Genomic DNA, 24088 nt, shown 5'->3' with positions numbered 1-24088 from the left:
CTGTGGCTATGAGGTAACGCGTGCATTTTGCATATGAAGAATGGAGTTTTAGTTTCCGTTTGAAAATGTTCTTTCAAGATATCCCCATGAGATTTTGCAGACATTTTGTTCAAATGTCAGCGGTAGTACGGTGTTATTATGTTGCGATAAACTGTTGCGTCAACTACATACACAGAACATTCCACGGAAGATCCAGCACTTCTATAGGTAATTTAAATGGACAAATAAATAATTCAATTACGTTGCCGTTCGATGCATCTGCGCATTCTTACAGTACAATACCAGATAATCGTAGTGAATAAATAGCGTCCCGCATAACTTCCATATGTATGCGACAACCCCGGAACGTGATATAGATTTTTAAACTCGGAGTCGGTGTGTGTAATTATGCGCCGACCGAGCCACTAAAAACAATTAAAACCTCTTCTCACGACAATGACACGGCGCGTATGATCGTAGATGGTCATGGTGGGCATGCAACCATCGCCTTAATGGTTCAGCTAACAAACACCTTCGACGTACCAACCACGACGAAAAGGATGACGACACTTCTCCTCGCTCGCACTGATTAAACTTACAGACATGTTTAATTATAATGGGGAGAGTCACTACGAATCGTGACTTTCCGACTCGAATTCGATTGCCGCACGCCTTACTGCGGACCCTTGCAGGAAAAAAGGAAAATCGGCCGCCGACAGACCCGGACTGAAACGCACTCCTGCGATAGCACGCCCGATCTTTGAGAACCACGTCAGTGACAAGGCAAAAGCGTCAGTTGTAAATAATAGTAGCCACACCTATACTGCACCGAACTGAATCGTTGCAAAATTTAGTTTACTTACGATGATCCGCGCTTTCCATTCTTACATTTGAGCCCCAGAGATGCTTAATTTTGCTGGCTCGTATCGTACTTGTCACATAAAATAGGTTTTTATCTTATTTTCTGATGTGGACTTCTGATACAAATCCGGCTCGAAGGACTACTACAGACCAATTTTGAAGATGAAAGTTGACCAATTTGCGGTTAGTTTTGGAGTGGTGGAAAATATTGTGTTGATCGCTGCCAAAAACTGTCATGGTATGTCTAAGAACAAAATGTGTGGACGTAGAGGGAAGAAAAACCTGGATGACAACATCATTATATTGGCTTAATCTATATAAATAGAAGTAGAAATGGTCGATAGTAGTGCTTGTTTCTTGGCGCAATTAAGCTTTGAGTTCTTGGTTTGCGTTTGTCTGGGGTTCGTTAGCACGCACATTAACTCTGTCAACGTCAAGCAGCTATCGTGACACATATTTTGCGTGAGGCCGCTGAGCCCTTAATCCGCCCCTGTCACCGGAGAAAATTGAAGTCCCCATACCTCATAAAAAGGGTGCGTTTACGACGCCGCCAAATATTTTTTACAGCAGGAGATGGAGCGACCCGACCCGGGAAGAATCCATAGCGATGACACACTAACGAGAGACTAAAGATCATTATTTTGGGGAGCTATTTGGTGGAATAATGCCAATCAGATAGCGCTGTATTGTTTTTAGGCCCCAATATGCATCAGTATCTGTAAGGGAATTATTGCCGACGGAACTTCTCGATTGCTGTTTTTTATACGGTGATTTATTTGAATTTGTATTTTAGTAACGACGATAAATCAGTCGTTTGCTTCTGCTAGAACATGAATGCGGATTTCTATTCGATTTTATTGAGTAATTCCGTTCTAGCAATAAACACACAAAGTACAAGATTAGGTTTTAAATGTAAAAATGGATTGGTTGTTTACGGGCAGGATCTTTAGATACAGCAATAAAGTCCTCTTTGTGTCCGCATTATGTTTGGGGTTAGATCCGTATTACGGTGGCGGGTAATTTATAGACCATAATTTTACCCAAGCCTTACCCATTAAAAATGCGGAAATTTAAATCAACGACGGATAGGCAGCTGCACCACACAGATAAGTGTTTTTAATTATACAAAGATCTCGGCAATAGGAGCGTTGTTAATGTCCTTTATTTGCCATGAATAGGATTCTGCAATATAATTAGCTTGATGCCAAAGGAGTGAGCGATCTCTATAGTGTTCTATGTGGGAATGGCCCACTCAAAAGGTTCCTGCGTTTTGTTTTTTTGGTTGTTCCTTCTCGCCGATTATTAATTTTCAACGTTAACTTAAAAAAAAGTTTGGTTCTTCAGCTGCATCAAATCGGAACAGAATGATGCGTATTAACTCATGCACGTAAACGTAACAAGACTTCAAAACTTTTTTATTTTTGTATGGAAAAATATGCAAGCGCATTTTGCATTTGGAACGTCATACTTAAACATCTTTTTAAAAACTTTCTTTGATGGGATTTCCTTGAAGCTTTACATAAAGAACATGCTTTCACAGATATTCTTATAGTAATTTATATTTTTAATTAGTGTGAGGCTTAAGACGCTCATTAAGGAGTCACTGTAGTGTGAAAGAAGTCCTGCCTTCTCACCGAGAAAGTACATCTGTGAAGCCCTCAGTGCAGTTGGTTAATTTTTCTCAGGTGGATAAATCGAATTTGAGGAGTCTCTTGTTCTGGTCGATTTTTCGTGCCTATGTAGATTTCCTACCCTCGGAATGAAATTGTAATTTTCGCCCGGATCCCTCTGAATAAGAAATATTTGAGTTTGTCGGGATTAAAGTCAATATTATTCCGTGAGTGTCGTCAGGTCCGTATTGGATTTTGTGGGCCAGCCGCGTTGGTGTCTTTGGGTGTGCTGATAGTAATGGTCGTTTTTATAATCTATAGAGTCGTCCCCCGCTCGCACTTAATTACACCATCGTCACGCAGTTTTCAGTAAATGTTTAATTATTTATGTGACGTGTTTATAATAACTAATGAATATTTAAGGCATTATTATAGCGTCTGAATATTTATGGAACGTCGGAAGAGCAGAAATGTGTGCGCTTCCAAACCTCTAGGTGAGCATCACCGGTCTCCGAGCAGATCGAACGAGAATTTTTTCGTAGTCGTAGTCAAATTCCTTTATACGTTTTGTGTTTTATTGGAACACGAGAAATTTTTAAAATACCTTCTCGGAAGAATACGTGAAACTCGTTGTTTGTTCGGTATTACGTTTCGTGTTAGGCAAGCAAAACAATCCCTCTAGTTCGTTCTAAGCTTGTATAAGCTGGCTTAGTGAACAGGGATTCCAAATTCTGGGTGTAATCACGATTTCTCCCAGCGCATCTCAAACCATTTAGATCGGTATCTGGATAATCCGCGCTCCAGCTCTTATCCGATCACAACAGCGCGCTATGAGACGCTAATTACATATTTAGCTCGCAATAAAATATTTATGGGACAAGGTTTTTGGGCTTTTTTGCGGCTGACTTCATTTACGAGAATTCAATTTTAGTTTTCGTGCATGTGTGGCTCTTTGAAAACGGCGCACCGAGAGCCGGAGGCGGACCATTGTGTTGGTGGCAGCGGATTTACGAACTCCACCATGTTATTGAAATGCAAATTTTAATGAAGTTTTTAATCTCCGCGTCCAAATCCAAACATTAATATTAATTCCGGCTTTCTTTGCAGTTCTCCAACGACGGCCCTAACGGGGAGTCCATGTGTCTGCAGGGACCTGATTGCTTCATGGTAAGTACCGCCAAAAAAACACGGTCTCTTTTTTCTAAAAGCACACCGCCACATAAACCGACATATAAACGTTAATTTTATTGTCTTCTGCACTAAAACAGCAAGCTCCTGATTGGTTTTATATTCAATAAAATTTCAATGCGGTCTGGAACTGACATCATTATGGCGATGTACAGCAAGTTGCAAAAGTTGACTGTTTAGTACTAATGATGGTCTTTATATTTTCTGTCATTGTTCGCTATTTCAGAACCGGAACTATAGCCGTAGAAAAAAGATCTATATGGAACACCATTATTTTAGGCATCAATGTCATTCTTCATCGGATTACCCTAAAATAATGAGTTCAGTTACTGCTTAAACTTTTTCATGAGATGATATCCCTTGATATTCCGGAAGTGAAAATATGTTTTGAGGTTATGACACCGACCGTCCGGATTGGATTCTGCGTCACTCGCGTCCCGTGAGGTTCGGCCTCTACGAGTGAAGTTGCGTTTCCCTAAATTAACCCACAGATTTTTTTCACAAGCTGTGAAATGGTGTAGTTGCGCTTAATATTTTTTCTTTCGCCGGGTTGAGTTTTATGTTGAAGTGTTTGTAACCCATAAAAACTTCGGCTTCCACCATGAGCGCACACCAAAATTTCGGGTTGTAAAGTGCGCTGCGGGCATTTGGCAGCGTTCACGAAGAACGTAATTTTCACCTCTGTTGAGTCCAGTAATGATTTTTCCCGTCTCGGAACGTGATGTTTTATACGAGTCTTGCCGGTTTTGTTTTTGTTATATTTCTTCCTCCCTTGGTCCGAGGAATTTAAATCCGCCGAAATGCTCGATTTTCACGCTCCACGTATTTTACACCTGTTTGTCTATTAACTTTTTCTCGTTGCTCGAGCTCAATATTCATTAATTTCTTTGATTCGCGCAAGAAAGCGTTCGATCGTCATACATAACGGTCCTTCGATGGTAGCTCGTGGCTTCCTCAATTAGATAAATGGGCAGATTAGTAGGTCTCTATTTAGAGCGTTCGACAAGTCTATACTTTGGGAAACAATCGTCGCCATTATCGATTCGATCTTTTCGCAGTAGCGACGGAACCGCTTAAGTAACACTGTAATTGTGCCTGCACCTTATAATTTCATTTGCTCGAGGATAAGTTCATTTAACACCATCTGTTTTCGATAAAACGCTATCGGCTCTTTGTCGGATATTTCATTTACTCGCAAACACTAAAAACAACGACAAGCTTAACACCGTCTTTGTCTGGTGTTGTGCTGGCGGAAACGTATCGCATTTAAATCCCGAAAAGTTGATTAAGTTGCCGCTTCCTGATTCTGCTTCTTGTAAATATCACCACAATTTAACTTTGGCTCTTTGTCGAAGTCGAGAGCTGTTATGAAACTTAAAAGCGGAATCTGGTAATATGTGAGTCGCAGAGTGCATCTGGAAGGAGACGCATTTGAATATCTTTCCGCTAAGAACTGAGGCCACAATCATTGCCACTTACACTTTAACAAGAATGCATGACGGCGTCAAAGATGCCCCAAGTCCAACTTACTACCATGTTATTTCATACGATACCTTATCTTCAAGGTTTTTGCCCCGCTTGATCCAACGCATATCAGAGATTGTTAGGTGGAGGTTAATAAATTAGTAGCTGTATCTAATAACAACCTAAGATTGCCTCACCGCTTGTCTTTCTTGTTGTGACGTTTTTATCTTCGTTAAAGAATTGCATTACCGGAGCTGCACATACTGTTTTGTTTTCTCAGAAGGAAATTGATTGACAGTTCCTCATTTCATCAGGCACTAGTAACGTCCATGTGACTACCTGCTGCAATCGACTCCCATCTGGAGCCTCCAGTTGCTATACACGGATAAAATATTCTGTCAATCTAATATAAGTACGGAATGGCAGCTCCGAACATGTTTTCTCTTTAATTGGTTAATGAAATTTCGCAATTAATTCATTGTAATAAATAATCAATAGATGTGATCTGTCCATGTTTCTACTGGTAGTCAATTAAGAGATTTTTATCGGCATACCAGAAAATGTTGTGGCCTAACCGCTACGTCATAATGATTATTGGATATTGTTACAAGTTGAATTTCTGGGCCACCGATTTCTTATCTTTTTATCACGTGAAAATGTGAACCCTTGACACCAATGGAAATGCCCAAATTCATTTCGTCTATCACCTACTTGAACCACATAAATCAACCAGGACTTAAGTGCCTCAAAAACAATACATAAATCCCTTTAAGTGTCATTGTATGTTTTGAAAATGGCAACAGCAGCATGTATAAACACAACTCAGTCAAAACATGTCAATAATGATAAATAGCCTCATTACCAGGCACTTGCTGCAGATGTGACAGTTTGGAACTGAACATATGGGAAACTAGAACAACAATGGGGAAATTAACTGATGTCCGCTTGCACGTTAAGATCGTTATTTGTGAATCATCATCACCATCCATCAAAGAGCCTAATTTAGACTCTAGTCACCCTAGTCAAAAAATGAAAACAGAGTAACTCGCACAACGCTAAATTTATGGACCGTTTCAGCGTTCTCACTATTGTTTGCTATTTGTAAGCCAGACCACCAAGAATTGAGACACCCAACTTGCGAGCAGCTAATATCCAACTGTCACACTCGAAGCTGGCACACGAACCGTATACAGGGGTTAGAGTTTCGTTATTAAGTCCATAAATTGCATTGTACCTGCATTTTACAGCCCTAGGGTATTCGGTTCGGTGCACCGTACGTGACCTAAAAATGCCATTAAGAGTGCGCCGCTGAAATCATGAACACGAATTCGATCCGCGGTTCTAAGAGCAGGGTCGGCTCCAGTAACTGCCCACTACTACAACTTTACGTCACGAGACAACAGTAGACGTTATAATACGCAAGCGTAGGTTTAGATTTCCATACCGAAATTTTGTGATCAAAGTATTAGAGGGTCCTTCATAACAAAATCGAGGCGGATTCATGAATCACAAGTACAGTTTTTTGTCAAATCGAGCTTCTGGGGATTGGATCGCTTCCTGAACTATTAGTTAGTTGACACCTATATTTTGTACAATTTGAGCTTCTCTCTCGCTTAGTAACAATTACATAAATCGATCCATGTATTAATTTGTTGAATCTTTTAAACTCGAAGCCATTATAAGGTGTGGCCAAAACTGATTATCCGGAACTAAAACCAGGATTCCGAGTTACCATCCACTTACGTTTCTTCTTGAAGAGTCCAGTGTTTATCCGGTCGTAAAGCGCGCTTTGATCAGATCGGCCGAAGCCAGCCCTGCTTGAGGTTTACAATTCAGCGGAAAAGAAGACTCCATCCAATTCCGCGGCCTTTCCTGATGATAACAGAGCCGTAATAGTCTCGTGACTGTACCTGACTCCAGTCGCTGATATAAAAACGTCCTAATAAATCGTAATCCGGGCTTTAAATACGGACCCCGATGAAAAATGAGATCAAATACAATCAATTCGCGGTTTTCTATATCGGATTCGGTTCGAGGACCGCACATTTATCAGTCCAAGCGGGCGCCCTAAGTGCCTACATTCACCACTGAAACAAATTTCCGCCGTTTCGTACCGAATGCACTGCATGTGACAGTAATAGTTCGTGCACAGGAAATACACCTTTTTATATTAAACCCATATTTTATTCGATTCTGATACATGGACAAAGGCTGATGCGATAGGAAAACTGACTTGGTCCTGGGAAGATCGCGGAAATGCAATTTAGAAGGAGGCAAATTTCATAAATCCACGGTTTGGTCTGTCGAGCTATGGGGAAAATCAAATAGTCTGGACGGTTTTATTGATTCTCCTTTGCGGGGCAAGATTTAAGCTTGAAAAGGTATCGGCTGCATGTAAACGTGCTGACGCACTTACGACTTGGTTTGTGGGATCACTTATACATAAAATAATCAGCACGGAGCTAAATATAGACCCCGGCACTTATTTTATTAACGCCTGTCTCGAGGTGTGTTCCTGCTAGCGTCATATTCGTTTTTTCATTGTATTTAGTTCATTGCTTAAATTTTTGACGCCAGATTTAAATCGTGTTGCATAATAATATAAAAGTACGATAAAGATCACACAATGGTCAAAAATGCAACCAGGTACAACACATTTTGGCCCCTGACACTTTTACTTTTCACAACAATGAGGTACAGATGAAGTATTTCGATATTATATAGACTTTAAGCGCCCTCGGACGTTACAAGAGATTATTATCAGTTAGAAGTTTGCTGTCATCTGCAATCCAAGTGCTAAAAAATTCTCACGACAATAACCGGTTATGCGCTCATCAGAATGAACTATTTTTGATATTTTAAATTGTGCGTTGTGTATTGTTCCTATATTTTGGAAAGGTCACCCCTTTGCCTCTTCTAAATCTAGAAAAATGCCGTTTCGGCTGCAGGGACGCCCGCATAGCGCGCATCGAGCCGTAAATCAGGCCGTAACAAATTTTATGTTATTTGTCGTTGCCGATATTCGAAACAATGGTCATCCAAGTCGGTAATTTTGGAATATTTCCTGTGAACTTTCGACCCGCTCGTAAACATGACAAATTTTTAGTGTTGGACCCTAATAAATCGGCATATTTATGGGGGATGAGGCTGACCAAGCCCCCCCGTTGGGTCAGTTTACTAAATACGGAACTTTCCGGGCAATAAAAGTGACACTACCGTGCGGCAGGGGGTGAGAGCGTAAGCAGTTTTTACGACACCGTCATTGCTCTCCTTGAGTACTGTACCTTTTTGACAGTTTCATAAATTAAGGGCTCCCGATTTTATGGCGCTACACAGTTCCGAATTGATTTTATGAATTGGGAAGGTAGTAAATAATATTTTAAAAATGTCAGGATTTTGATGTCATAAAGTAAGGCAATAAAATAAATCTGGACTTCCATAAATGTTATGTCCGAAGACTCCATTATTAACATTTTATTCGACTTGGTTCCCGATGCACCGCATTTCGTCTTAGATCAATGAACCTTCTTCGCTTATGTTATCAACCCTGCCGAAGTGACCTCTAACCCTGAGGCTAACGCACTCGTTATCACTGGCCTACTTCTAGATGCAACGCACATTCGTCTTAGAGCAATGAACTTTCTTTGTTTTGTACTCCTTATCAACCCTCGACCCTTGGTTGACCTGTAATTCTGATGCAAGCTCTTACATCAGCCCATGTGCAGCTTATCTTCGCCAAAGGAGGTCAAACCTCAGTATATAAGGGAGAAGAACGAGCAGAAGATTCATTCAAGTATTCGACACTCAAGTATTCAACATTCGAGTCGTGATCTGCAGTCAAAAGTCTCACATCATACCGTAACGCCGTTCCCGTCTTATCATAAAATATTTTACTTTTATATTTTGTCCGGACTTAGAAAAGTCTAACGTTATTTTATTATATTCGAACTTAGAATAGTTTCAAGTCTTGTAATCATCATTTAATAAAATAGAATAAAAAATTGTTAATTTTTATTCGTAACGACCATCAGGATCGTTAAAGTGGCGCAGTCGGTAGGATTTGCAAAAATTTTTGCAAGTCGCGAAAAATTCGCAAACTCGAATTTAAGCGAGAAACGAACCTATTCGACGTAGTTCATCATCTGGAAGAAGCAGCGAGAAGATTCTTGAACACTATCCAGAAAGAAAGCGAAGAAAAGGCGAAATTGAAGAAAGAATTTTCGAAAATCCCGAAGAAAGAAGACTGGTATCTAGGGTTTTCATTTTCCGGATTCCAGGTTCAATGAAGAGCATCTATCTATTACTGTAAGTAGTATTTGTCTCTTATTTTTGGTTTTTTGCAACATATTTCGTATTTTTGCATTTATTCGATTTATTCAAAAATTCCTTGTTATTCTTCAATTTTTCTCAATTTAATGAAATAATTCTTGCCTTTCTTTATATTTTTCCTTTAAGTTAATTTAATTACAAAAAGAAAAATGGCAGATTTTACTCTAAAAGATTTAAAAGAATTAATACCAACTTATGACGGAGAACAAGCAACTTTGTACGACTTTATTGAAGCGGTAAATTTTGCATTTGAAAATGTACAAGACGAGCACAGAAACGCACTACTTTTCGTTGTAAAAAGTAAATTAACCAGTAGCGCGAGAAAATTTATTTCATCAAGGCAACTTAATAATTGGGAAGATATTAGACAACTATTAATAGGTCATTATGGTGACTGCAGAGATACCGAAGGGTTACTTCGTGATTTGACTTCTTGTTATCAAAACCCAAACGAACTTCCAAGAAATTTTGTGCAGCGTATTGAAGACCTTCTTACAAAAATTCGTAGCAGCGTCGCACTAAATAATGAATTAAATGATGCATCCCGAAACGCATTAAATGCATCACACGAAAAAATAGCTTTAAAAACATTTTTAGCCGGTCTATCCGAACCTCTTGGTAGTATTTTACGTTCACAAAAACCTAACTGTCTCGAACAAGCCGAACAATTTCTAATTGAAGAAGAAAATATCTCTTACTTAAAAACTTTTAGATCACTAAAACCATCACTACAAAAATCGTTAAATAATAAAATAGTACCGAAAGAAAATTATCACTCTTCTTCTGCAACAACTATAAAAGCTTGCTCGTACTGTAAGAAACCAGGACATATGATCGGATCTTGTTATAAACGTATACGAAATGAATTAAACCAACCAGAAACACGAAGTATGCAAAATAAAAATTTTAATGCAAATACTTTACAACAAAATAATTTCACTAACATAGAAAATTGTCGAGACTTGAATCAAAATAAAAAACGAGACTTTTATACAAATCAGCGAACAAATGAAAATAATCAGATTAATTATTTAAATCTTTCCAGTAATTCGATGTACAATAAATCTAAAGGTAAAAGTAAACCATCTAAAGTGCATCAAAGTCATAATGAAATTTTAAGTTGCAATATAATGAACAAAAATAGTTCAAAACTAATGTACATTGTAGATAACGATAACAAGACATATTTAGTCGATTCTGGAGCAGCATTATCAATAATGAGGTCAAGTTCTGTACCTAGTAACGTTTCAAGACTAAATGAAAATTTTAAAATTCAAGGAATTGCTCCAAAACCTATTCATATCACCAAAAGTTTTTATAAAAAATTCGATGAAACAAATACTGAGTTTAAAATGTACATCGCCGATTTCAAAATCGCATTTGACGCAATTTTAGGTTTAGATTTTCTCACCTCATACGATTGTGTCGTTGACTTTAAGAATAATGTTCTAAAAACTAATTTTAAGGATATTCCGTTATTAGTTTATTGTGAAACACAAACAAAGAAAAATGTTTTACATCACGAAAAACCTCGGAATTCGAGAAAAAGCTTTACTACCCAAAATGATAAAAATTCTGCGAATTATTTTAAGTCGCAAGTGCGCAAACCTCGTTTTAACCAATATTTGAGATCAAATGGAAATTATACAAGTAACAAACGTTTTTCAAATCCATCCCAAGTTGTGGCACATACTACTGGTTGTAATTATAGAAGTTCAAATCATAAAGATTTTAAACCACAAAAATATAATAACTATTTCCACAGAAGGAATAATTTTAAGAATTTAACAGGAAATCCTTATAATGATTTTAAATCCAAAAGCGCTTACATGAATAAAAATCGTAACTTTTATTATAACGCTAATAATAGCTTTAATTCTGTTTCACCTATAAATGTACATTACATTACACGAAAGCAGAGTAATAATGATCAAAATAAGTTTATAAATCTCAGTCGCTCTCAGACTAAAAACCAATCGTTTAATAAACTTACTTATTTGAGATCAACGGAAAGTAATAATTACAGAAATAAAAAGAATAATTTTAATTTTACGAAAGATTTTTACCCAAATTATGCAACTGAAATAGACAACAGGTCTTATGGAACAAATTTTAGATCTAAACAATCGTTTCTAAATAGAAACTTATTTTCAAGCAACAATGTAAGAAAAGATCAACAGATTTATAACAAAAGCTCTTATTTAAACAAAGATAGATTTTGTTCTAATTTTTATTCAACGTATAATAGACGTTTCAGTTTTCAAAAGGAAAATAAATTCCTAAGTGAAAGTACTAGCTTATATTAATTAAATATTAAAACAATAAAAAAAAAATAGAAAAAATAAATACACACAAAAGGTTTAAACAACGTTAATTATTATTTATCTATCATTATTTTTTTTGGTAAACATTTTTGTAATTAATAAAATTATAACTGTATTTAAATTTTAGTATTTACTTTCACGATTAATAATTTACAATTATACTTATTTGAAAAACTAAAATAATTATTAAAGTATTAAAATAAAAAGAAAAGCTTTGGGTATAGAAAGTATTGTTTGACGACAATATAATTAATCACATTGAAATGAAACTCGTTATTTCATAACTCTAAGAAGTGAAGCTAAGAGAACAAATTTACTTCCTTTTACTTTCGGGTAATTTACAATTAACAAAAAAAAAGTAAACAAATAACGTATACACAAAAGATCTTTTTTATAGCACTATAATAAATCATTAAAGTTACAGTTACCATTTCAAAATTTTAAATCATGAAAATTAAGAAAACTCTCGGAAGCTCTATTTAAATTCTAGTATTTACTTTTACTGTTATTGATTTACAATTATTTTTGAAAAATTGAAATATTTCTTAGAAGATTCAGAAAAAGAAAATGTTTGGGAAGGAAAATATGGAAAATATTACCTATGTATCATGTAAAGTTAAACTTGTCATTTTGTAAATCTACTTAACTAAAATAAGTTTAATTCCTTTTACTTTGAAGTAACTTACAATAAAAATTAAAAAAAATCTTTATTTCCCAGAGTTAGTAAGTATAGAAAGGAAACAAAAACACAAAGGGATAATTTGTATAAAAAGAATATTGCTTGATGGAATTGCAATGCATCATTAATAAAATAATTTATTTTATTTCATTTCAAATTTATTGTATTTGAACTTGTAAGTAGTTTTAAATATTTTAAAGAATAATTTTCATAATATTGAGTTTGTAAAACAAGTGAAATAATTTTATTTACATTGAGAATTAGAAAAATCTTAAACTGAAACTACTAGTATAAAAAAATATATAATAAAAAACTGATTAAAATAAATCGTTATTAGTTATTTAATTATTTTTAAGTCAAGCATGTTTGCAACAGGACATTATCAATTATTTTTACAAGGTTTAAGAGAAATTTTATGTTTATGATAAAGCCTGAAACTTTGAACCGAATGGATAATTTGAAAGTAACTATCGATACTTTGGATGTTATACCTACAGTTTTATTAAGAATTATTGATAATAATTTTTGCTATTGCAAAAATCACCACTGGTTTTCTTTCATTACACCAACAAATGTTCAGAATAATGAACGATAATTGAAAATTAATTTAAACTTGCTTGTTTTAGCGTTTTAAGAAAACGAAAATATTTTATCAATTTTACACGGTTTAGATGCAATTTGGAAAACAATTAAACGGAATCTTGATCCTGCAATTTGAGGATATATTGATTAATTGATAAACAAATAAGAAAGGGTCGATCGCGAAACCTTATATTTAAGAAATCAAATACAAGCAGCCACTTCGAGTATTAGTAAATTTAACTATACTGTCTAAAAGTTGCGAATTGATGAACGAACCTTTAAAACAAAAAAAAAATGTCCAAAAGGAAATCAATAAGATCGTAGACATTACTTATCATTTCAATATTCAAGTACATACTTACGAACAGTTGCTTGAATCACTTATGTTAATTGAGTCAGAATTATGTGACATTTTAGAAAGTATTACTTCTGATAAACTAAAGATATTGCATCCTTCAATTATCAAAGCTGAAATTCTTTGGAATCAGTTGAATTTAATTTCTCAACATTTGCAACTTTGGATGCGAATATTCACATCTATCAAACGTTTTTGATTTAATACATTTAGAAGCTTTTAGCAAACAAACAAAAGATTTAATTTTGTTTTGAGGATTACATTAGTTCAAAAGGAAAAATATACTGTTTACCATTATTTTATACTCGATTCCATTTAAAGATAATTTTTCATGCAATCATTTCGGAATCAAGATATGTTGCATTAGCTGAGAATAATAGGCACTACTTGAAAATAAACAGTATAGAACGATGTAAAGAACTTGGAGAAGACACCCTACTATATTTCGAGATGATACCATCCCTATATGAGAGTCCATCTTGTGAAGTCAAAGTTTTGACCAAGCTACAAGCAAATGAAAGATGTCATCCAGTTTTATTCGACATTTGAGGACCTTCGATGTGATCACTATTGTGATTATATCTCCTTTATATAACATGTTTTAAATTTGGACTACTTAAAGATCCCACTGGATACTTCACGGGTTTCAGTCCACCACAACCAGGTTCCTGCTGTCCTCAAATCTTCATCTACTCCAATGTGTCATGAAGATCGTCAATTCATATCGAAACCGATGACCACTCCGAAGAAATTGTCCATCAAAGCGACATCCCACTGGCATCGATTTCAACTAAATGAAGACTATGATACTCTTCTCGGAGTGAAGAGACTTACGGAGGGAGGTGTTATGTCCGAAGACTCCATTATTAACATTTTATTCGACTTGGTTCCCGATGCACCGCATTTCGTCTTAGATCAATGAACCTTCTTCGCTTATGTTATCAACCCTGCCGAAGTGACCTCTAACCCTGAGGCTAACGCACTCGTTATCACTGGCCTACTTCTAGATGCAACGCACATTCGTCTTAGAGCAATGAACTTTCTTTGTTTTGTACTCCTTATCAACCCTCGACCCTTGGTTGACCTGTAATTCTGATGCAAGCTCTTACATCAGCCCATGTGCAGCTTATCTTCGCCAAAGGAGGTCAAACCTCAGTATATAAGGGAGAAGAACGAGCAGAAGATTCATTCAAGTATTCGACACTCAAGTATTCAACATTCGAGTCGTGATCTGCAGTCAAAAGTCTCACATCATACCGTAACGCCGTTCCCGTCTTATCATAAAATATTTTACTTTTATATTTTGTCCGGACTTAGAAAAGTCTAACGTTATTTTATTATATTCGAACTTAGAATAGTTTCAAGTCTTGTAATCATCATTTAATAAAATAGAATAAAAAATTGTTAATTTTTATTCGTAACGACCATCAGGATCGTTAAATAAATATTAGAAAATGTAGTTTATACAATTTATTGTTTATTCCGGGCGATTTTTATGGCGACTTTAAGTGCCGTCTGGTTTTGTTACTTCGTAAATTGCCTTCGTCGACTGTTTATGCAGCAGCACTTAATCATTATCTTCCGCAACAAAACATTATTTGTAATGAATGTTCTTGCGGGAGCAACATTTGATATTCTTGTTTCGGCGACGTCTTGAAGCGATCCGACTAGAGGACGCTGAATATTTGGGCGCCCGACAGTTAGACGCAAGCCAGATCTTTATCCAGAGGGTGACGACAAATTTGGGGAAAGTTTTTGTCAACTTATGGCAGCGACAACTTTATAATCGTTGTCTACACGGATATGTAGACGCACCAACTTTGATCCGGGGCTTTTAAATAATGTATGTCGATGATTGAAATTTCAGCAAAAATGGATTTTCCACGAAAGTCAGTCAAACAATGCGCTAGTTTTTTCCAAATCAAAAAATTGATTAAAATCATGTTGTTGAATGCTCGGAATTTGCCATTGACGCAGAATTAATCGGTTGGGAGATTGGTGCAAAAAGTAATTATAAGTCCCCACGGAAAGTAATTCACCGCATCAGTGATGTTAAATTACGACCACAATTCATTAAATTCGCTCACACTAACGACTGTTGCTTTGGATTTGTTTAAATAAATGCGCATTTGCGCCTTTTGTTTTAACGGGTTTTTTCTATTTTCTCAGTGTGATTTGCGTAATTTATTATATTAGTGGGGCCACCATTAATGGGCACGTTCTGCTTCGTAAATCTCAATAAATCTTCTACTTTATTATTATTAATTTACAATTTTTGCGTTATTAATGTTGGGAGTGAAGAAGCAACACGGAATCCTAATACTAATTTCAATATCTAATTTGTCATTTGTCATCTTGGAAGCAGTTTATAGTCAAACTTTTACCATAAATCGGCTTGTAATGATGACAACTTAAAATACGATTTAACTTTCATAAAATGATAAATATAATTTGTAGTAAAAATATCCCAGGTCTTATTTGTTCCTTTTCCTAGTTCCATTACTTCATATTTCTTTTCTTGACAAATGGCCCGTATATCTCGCACTGTTGATGCATCAACATAACCTTTATCATTTATTCTATTCAGTGTGTTGACTTAATAGGCGAGATTTTCGATAAGAGTCGAATTTGGTGTTGTAATTCGTATCTGATGCTAACAGCGTCTATCAATTACGGTTCTGTTATTCTTGAATTTCACAATAAAAAAATGTTCCACACATTCGTTTCATCACCACCTACGTTCTCGTATTGTTTCAGATTTCAGTCTCAACCTTTCGAACGCCATATAGATGAATTCTTTCTTTGATTTATTACTCAAGCAAATTAATGTTTGTTTTACGTGAACAGTTCTAAGATGCTTCAAGGATTTGCCGTGCTTTACCACTAAATCTCTCTAAACAGAAAAGTGTCGTTGTCTGTTTTGGTCGTCCTTTTATCACCCGTTCACGGGGTGTGTCTCGTTTGGCGTTCCCTTCGGCGAATAACACCACTGACCTCTCTTTTTGCTTCTTCGCTCTAAAACCGATGATAATTACTAATGGTGGCGAGTTTTCCGGTTGAGAGAGCCAGTTCTCGCTATCCACCTATCAGCTGATGTTAGAACCGATTAGAGATTGTTGTTACGGTATCTCCGATATTTTATCTGGAGTTTAGTTGAAGTTTCTGTAATTACAGAAGTGGCATTGTGAGTGCTCGCATCGTGTCTAGGCTAGATCGCGATAGGTTGGGAGGTACAGCCACGACTTTGTGCATTATGCTCATCAACTCGATCCAATCTACGCCAATTTAATATAGTTACACTCAAATTGTGGAACGTTGCTGGATCTCGCAGCAAAATTTATGCCGAGGAAATTATGTCTATTTTTAATTGGGAGGTCGAGGGAAGTGGAAGTGGCAGGGGAAGTGGAAGTTACATCCATCATCTAAGAGCGTGGAATGAACGCTTGTGGCGGATATATAGCGAGGAAAAATTCGACTTCGGCTGGAGCGTGGAAACACTGCAAATCGATCTTAATTTATTACTTTCAGTTTTTTAAGACAAAGCAGAATTTTGCAAACTTTTTAATTGCTGCTTATTGTTATCCTGTGTGAGTGGGCTCCTTATTTCAGGTTTTCTTTATAACATCAACTTATTTTTATTTTTGTGTATAAAAAAAAGTACAAATTAAGGATTAATTTCACGCTAAAACATTATTTGTTGAAGCTACACCTTCAAGGAACCTTTTGAAAACACAATCATAATAAGTAGGTATATTCTAGACTCTGACCAATGAATGCTTTTATTATTTTTATTCCTTATGATAATGTCCAAGCAGGAACATAAAACATTCAAAGTCAAAGTATATGCATAGGCAGGTAGAATACTAAATTACATGTTTGACGAATAAATGTCTAGTAAATTATGTTTAATTGATTTGCAGGTAAAATTATCATAAAACATCAATATTAAGGCGATGCATGATACAATTATCTAGTCTTAAGCAAGCAATCAATGAATTGTCATTTATAGTAGAAGTGCGAATAGTGTAAACAAGTTTTAAGTCATCAGTATACAAGTAAGCTTTACACTGTAGATAACTGACAACATCATTAAAGAAGATGACGAATAGCAGAGGGCCTAGATTTGAACCTTGGGCTACCACTACTTACAGGAAATGGCTGAGATTTTAACCATTGTACTCAACATATACTACAACCCATTCACGATGACTTCACAATCAAACTAAATCATTACACCAGAAGAGTTTTACTAATTAAATGTTACTGGCGAATTGACAGAAAAAACTTTTTCTTTGGCTATTTTTGTCGCCCAAATTAGAGATGGTTCCAGATGCACTTGGTTAGTCCTAAATTGCGGATTTTAATCGTAACTTGGTAGATCGAGACGGAATAATTGCTCGCCAGTTTACCACACCGGAGTGGGTAATGTTCCGTGATCAGCCGAAATCCGCTCGCTACCATGACTGGTTGCAAACAACAGCAGAAGTGAAAAAAGCCCGGCACACAAGTGTTGACAACGTGTGGGCCGGGCAAAGAGCGTATATGCAAATCGCGTGTCGCTTCTAGCGGGGTTGAATATAAGCAAGCAGTCTCCACAGACGGCATTTTTGCCGACCGGACGTATGAATTAATTGTAGCTGAAGTGTCTTTTTCTGCGTTTAGTTGGTATTTAGTTGCATAAGTATAGCTTTCAGCAGAGGAGCCTGCCCACACACGTCATGCTCCCATGAGGGTGTGTGGGGTCAGCTTACCGTAATGGTCATCGCTGCAAGAGCTTATGAAGCTTTGCAGAACTAACGCAGTGCAGCCGCGGTGCAGGTAATTCCAGACCGTACCTGAACTAAATTATTTTTTTATTGCTGGCTGGTTAAATCGAGTCAAGGTATCGGGTTCAACAAATTACAGTGACCGTGATCGTGTTGTGGTCATTACTTAATGCCGATATCTCACGAGTCGGTCGGCGCGCGGTCGTGAGCACTCGCGATCCGTCCAAGGGGCATGAGGTGTGCCACCCACCGTAGATATGTGCAATAAATCCATATTTTCCAGAGTCGTCCTTTGTGGGAACGTCGCTGATTGTCTCTCGCCGTGCATCCGCCAACCGGGCGCAGGCCGCCCTGACCTAAGGTTCAATCCGAAGAAAGACAATGCCCGCATTGTTTCTCGATAACGAGATCTCTTAATACATCTACAGTTATTAGAGTGGACAATTTCGCGATTTCGAGAAATGAATCATGTCGGGGGTCGGCCATCTACCCATCCATCTGTGTAATTAAATAAATGCGTTTCCTGTTGATCCCTCCAGCTTCTAGTATTGTTTTCGGGATCTGCCGGGGAACGGGATTTAATCCCGTGTGATCTTTTACTGCGCGCCGTCTGGTCCAAGCACGACAAACGCATGTGCCAATGGTGTCATGACGGTCTGTAAAGCTAATAATTCATAGCTTCCCCGAATCAATGGCAACGAATACAACAGGACCCAAGAAAACACCAAATCAAGCAACCGTAGTTTTTGAATGCAGTAATGCTGCGCCCGGCTATATTTAACCATAATCATAAAATAAAAATCATCTTTTTGTTATTTATTATTATAAAAACATGAATCATGTCGAGGGTCGGCCATCTCTCCATCCATCTGTGTAATTAGATAAATGCGTTTCCTGTTGATCCCTCCAAGTTCCAGCATTGTTTTCGGGATCTGCTGGGGAACGGGATTTAATCCCGTGTGCATCTTTTATTGCGTGCCGTCTGGTCTAAGCATGACAAACGCATGTGTCAATGGTATAATGAAGTCTAGAATGGGTGAAGTCCCCCGCATATAGTATTCAGGATAATTTATTGCCAGGATATCCCATATCCTCGCGTGATAACGCCTCGGCGATACGGAGGTTTAGTCACATGCTAAGTGCACGAGAACACTGCAACACTACACTCGCTCAAACTGCAAACCTCGACCAACACTGCGATGGCCGACTCTACTGCGAGCCTCCCCCATCGAGTGCCGGCTAATATCTAATATCAGAAAGTACTCGCGCTGGGGCAATCCGGTGTTACACTTTTTGTATTTTTTTTATTAACCCCCGCCGCGACTGACTTATCTAGCCAACTATACCCACTTCGCGGTGCCAACAGGATATGGAACCCCATAAACTTAAATTGAAAAATAGATCGCTTCCATTCCGCCTCCAAATATTAAACGAACGTAAGCGCGCGAAAAAATAAAATAAATCGACGAACGCCTACACGCATCGTATTGTTACATAAAAAAACAAATTTGCAATTTCTCCAGAGAACGGAGGCGATAAAAACACAACCAAGTCGTTTTTCCCAACGACAAATCTGACATCAAGACAAATAGTTTTTGTCAAATTCTCAGGTTCTCTGCGGTAAGTCGCCCCCGAAATATTCAATTCCCAGCGGGGCGGCGTACAAACAACCCCCGCCAAGACAAGTGTATTTATCGCCGCTTATTACCGGGATTTCGGCCGACTTAATCAACCCCCCGCGATAGGGGGTCGGCAAGGTGTTGGGAATGATGCGCAGAGGGAAGATGATTAAAAAATACAACCGAGACTTTCCGGGCTCACGATTTTTATTGGTTTGTTGCCACAGACACGGTATGACAGCGGTCCCGGTCGGGCGTCCACTAATCCGACACCGACAAATATCTACCTAACTCTAGTTAGGCTTGGTTAGTACGGGAACAAATTCAATCTATTTTGGATTAGGAAGCGAAATGCATTAAAAGTTATTTTAATAATTATTCATTTAAAAAGGAGCAGCTAAAATTTATGCAAAGTTTACAATGGGTGCTCGTGTCAGTTCGGACTGGAGTTCAGGCGGGGGATTAGCGCACTCCAGGTACCAGTTGTGCATCCAGACAAGTTATTTTAGCCAAAATAAAGTTATAGAAATTCAAAATAGAGCAGACAACAAAATTTTTCAAAAACGAAACGTAGCACGAAATTGACGACTTCCAGTACGTTCCAGCATTCTGGATATTTTAATTCTGTCAATCACGTGGAAAAGAAATCATGTTCAACTTGTTATTTATTCATTCAAATTTTTTAACATTCAGGTGTATTTAATGAGATGTGCATTTTCTCGCAGAAACATATCTAATAACCTCACATTCGTTGCCGTTGGCTTTTTATTTCATTCAGCAACCGAATTGATTTTCCTCGCAAATTGACTAACAGCAAGTCATGCTAGCTGATTTATTTTCTACAAGAATTTGTAAGTAGGTAGAAGTTTTGTATTTATTTTCAGTGGAATTTTCAGCGTAGTTTTCAGCTGTTCTATTCTCCATTAAGTTTCGGTATTTTTTTCTCCTTCCGAGTCGGTAGTCAGCAATGACGCATGCGACTTTCGGAAACTATGGTTGGTGTAATTTCATGAGAATTACGGTTGTATAAAAAAAATCGCAATGCCAGCTTTTTATTGTGTATTGTGTAAATTGTTATGAAAATGTTTTTTTAGAGTACCTAAATGAATAGCGAAGAGGAGATGTAAATAACGTTTGCATACGAAAGTTTAATGAGAAGAAGGCTAGAAATCCAATTTCTATTCCCGGCAGCTTCGCAGTTGATTGAAAAATGTAAATGACTGAGCATGTGGAAGTACGCGGTGGCATCGATTTAAAGGTTTTGAAGTTCGTTGCGTGATTTCAGGATTTCAGCTTTGCAGAATCAATACGGTCGACAGTGTGTCGGTTGTCTTTCCAATTACTCGCGAAATTCCCGGTTATCGCCATCCATTTCGCGTTCAAAGAATAAAATGATGCGAAAGCAATTAAATTAATTCGCTTTGGTGTTGAAATTTCGACTGGATGCATTGCGGCTCCCATAAATCTGTCTTGCATCCGATGAAAACCGGGGGCAAAACGCCATTATTTTCGTTTCACAGTTTCATTTCGAGCAATAATTGGATGCGTTTTTAATTTAAACGTGCATTCGTTCTATTTTTAATTTTAATCTGTCGCTGTGTTCGTCCGCCGTCAGCATTTTTTCGATAATTCGTGCCGAAGTTGGTTTCATTAAGCTCCGAAATCCATTAGAAGTTGCGAAGTTCCGCTCCTTCTGAACACTTTTTCGACAAAAGCACGCCGCGAATTCATCATCTTTGCATGTGGAAGTCTGACAATTAAATTTTACAGCCGAATTCCATTATTCGCGAACATAATTCGGTTTTTACCTTTTTACCCCGCAGTTACTCATCGCTTAGCGCATTTTCTGGCCCGTTTCACCTCGACAATGGCGCGATCGGCCTTTTTTCCAAAATAACTCGCCGAAGACGAATTGCTGCTCTAGCCGACGAACTAACTTTTGTCATTTTCGACGTCGATAGCGCCCAAGACATGTCTGAGGGATTGGACGTCGTGTTGTTACTCTAAAAGCCGCAATTTTAACCAAATTACGCCACTGAGTTTTACAGCGTCTTACATTCTGTTTTTATGACGTACCGCCCCCGACCGCTGCCGCAACAGGCTCCAAAGCCACCTCGGACGAGTCTGCTCGAAATTTTAAAAAGTAATTCGTCACGATTAATACGCTTTTTATGTGTGTATGCAGCCCCGGCAATTTTAGATGCACGTTTGCGATATGCTCGAACACGGTTGAAAGGGTGTACAGGCCGGTCTGGATAATAGTAAATCACTCTGGGGCCATTTTCGCTAATTTCATGATTTATAGGTTTATAACTCGGCCAGAACTGATACATACAACAATCGTTTACGACGGGATCGGCCATTTTCAAGAAACGGTTTATGGCCTGTATATTACCCTATTGATGCTTTTATAGCGCACCACTCGTTATTCAGGTTTTAAATTTACACACCGTGCAAGACTTCTTGCGAACTCTTTCAAAGGACTGTGTAAATATTCGGGGTGTTATTGTTTTGCATATACAACCGCCTTCCAAGAACCGCCAGCCTTGACCCAAATGGAAATTTTTGCTTTTCGTTCAAACTACAATAAATAACAGAGTAGGTAGACAATGTCGGTATATTTTAAATTTAAAGGTGAAGAAGACTCATTTCTAGTCTTAACCTGAGTCCGTCCTAATCAAATCGAAGCAACGTTGTTTCTTTAACAATCATCACCATTAAATCATTGTTTCGTGATTTTACGTTGGCACCATTGATAGTATGAAATTTTTAATATAACCTATCCACAGTTTTCCCATAGGTATATAATAAAAGAACAGTTTTTTTTTGCAGTTTTATCATCTTCGCATTTTGGCGAAATTTTTCATTACGTGTTTTTTAAAAATCCATATCTCAATTACTTGTGGAAATTTCGGAACGCGATTTTCGCCACTGTTTTCAGCATACAGATTACAGAGCTCTGTCTACAATAAGATGCAATAAAATAAAAAATTGTCGAAAAAATCGCTGTTACTGTAGGTATCTCATTTCCGACAAAAAAGTCTATGTGTTTTGAGTAGTATCCAGAGTTATATAAGCTAAAAACAGTGGTGAAAACCGCTTTCCGAAATTTACAAACTGAGATATTGATTTTTAAAAACACGTGTCGACAAATTTCACCCAAATTATATAAAATAAAAATGATGGTGGTAGTTTTATAAACGGTTTTTTTAAACTGCTATTGTGCTATACCGGATGTCTGGAAAATGGCGGATTAACTCTCCGCTACGCTCTTAATAATCTGAGTCGGGGAAAAATACTTCGTAAAAAAAATCCTTCCACAAAATTTGGGTTGAGTTATAATATCTTAAAATTGGTTCTTCTGCTACGTTTAACAACTAAACAACACATTTATTCAATTCAACAATTTTGAGGTTCTAGGTATTCCTGTTTGGAAAGAATTTGAAAGTGTTTTGGAGCCTCTAGTGTCTTTTCTTATAATAATTTAATTACATTTCTTAGGATTTACAATAGGTCATTTAAACCACTCTTTTCTTAGCAAGTACTAGCCCCACCCGCCCGCCCTCTCTTTTCTTAGAAGGCATGTCATTCGCCAAAATCAGTGTTATCTTAGCAGGTACTAGTCCCGCCCACCCGCCCTCTCTTTTGTTAGAGGGTATGTTATTTGCCAAAATCAGTTTTATCTTAGCAAGTACTGATGACTAACTTTTACAAAAAAATTATCAAAACTTGAAAACATTGTGAGTTTATTTTTTGACAAATAATTGACAGATCGATTAATTTAACAGAAAGTCAAATAAAGCAGCACATTAATAAATGAATGAACTTTGCGACTGTGACTTCATCAGCCTTTTACAGTGGATCCCTCATAAAAATCGATAAATACATCCCAGTCGTCTCCTTTTCACTAAATAAGTCGATTCTACATATCGCAAGTACGTCATGTTAATCAAAATCGTAAAAATAAGTCAAAATATGCTTCAGAACTTGGCAAAAATAAGATTTATAGCTAAAATGCGATGGTTTCCTTGGCATTTTCGGGTCCGTTGGGTGCCGGAAACGTCAGAAAAAGCTTGAAAAGAACATTTCTGAAGTTTTTTAACGAATTTGTTGAATCTAGAAAGGTCAAAATGTGGAACATTAATCCAATCGTCTTCTTTTCGCAAAGTACGTATGTTCTGGATCTCGTAAGTACATCAGGTCGATCACAAACGTCAAAATAAGCCGAAATATACTTCGGACCTCATAAAATTCCACAAAAATAACATTTATAGCGAAAACTTGATGGTTTCCGTGGTATTTTTGGGCCCACTGGTTGCCGAAAACGCTAGA

General features: G+C 37.2%; 1 protein-coding gene across 1 annotated transcript in view; it reads left to right on the top strand.

The window, feature by feature from the left end:
• LOC135127732 (uncharacterized) overlaps nt 1–24088 on the top strand; it is an 86475-nt gene that overhangs the window by 40583 nt on the left and 21804 nt on the right. The window contains exon 2 of the mRNA XM_064054319.1: nt 3558–3617. Within this exon, the coding sequence (XP_063910389.1) occupies nt 3558–3617 (60 nt within the window). The remainder of the gene's footprint in view (nt 1–3557; nt 3618–24088) is intronic.

This window comes from Zophobas morio, unplaced genomic scaffold (assembly GCF_036711695.1).
Source record: "Zophobas morio isolate AGI-343-1 ecotype UQ-CSIRO unplaced genomic scaffold, CSIRO_AGI_Zmor_V1 ptg000002l, whole genome shotgun sequence".
Classification (NCBI taxonomy): Eukaryota; Metazoa; Arthropoda; class Insecta; order Coleoptera; family Tenebrionidae; genus Zophobas; species Zophobas morio.
Note: the sequence above shows the minus strand (reverse complement) of the source record. Positions and strands in the feature narration are given on the sequence as shown.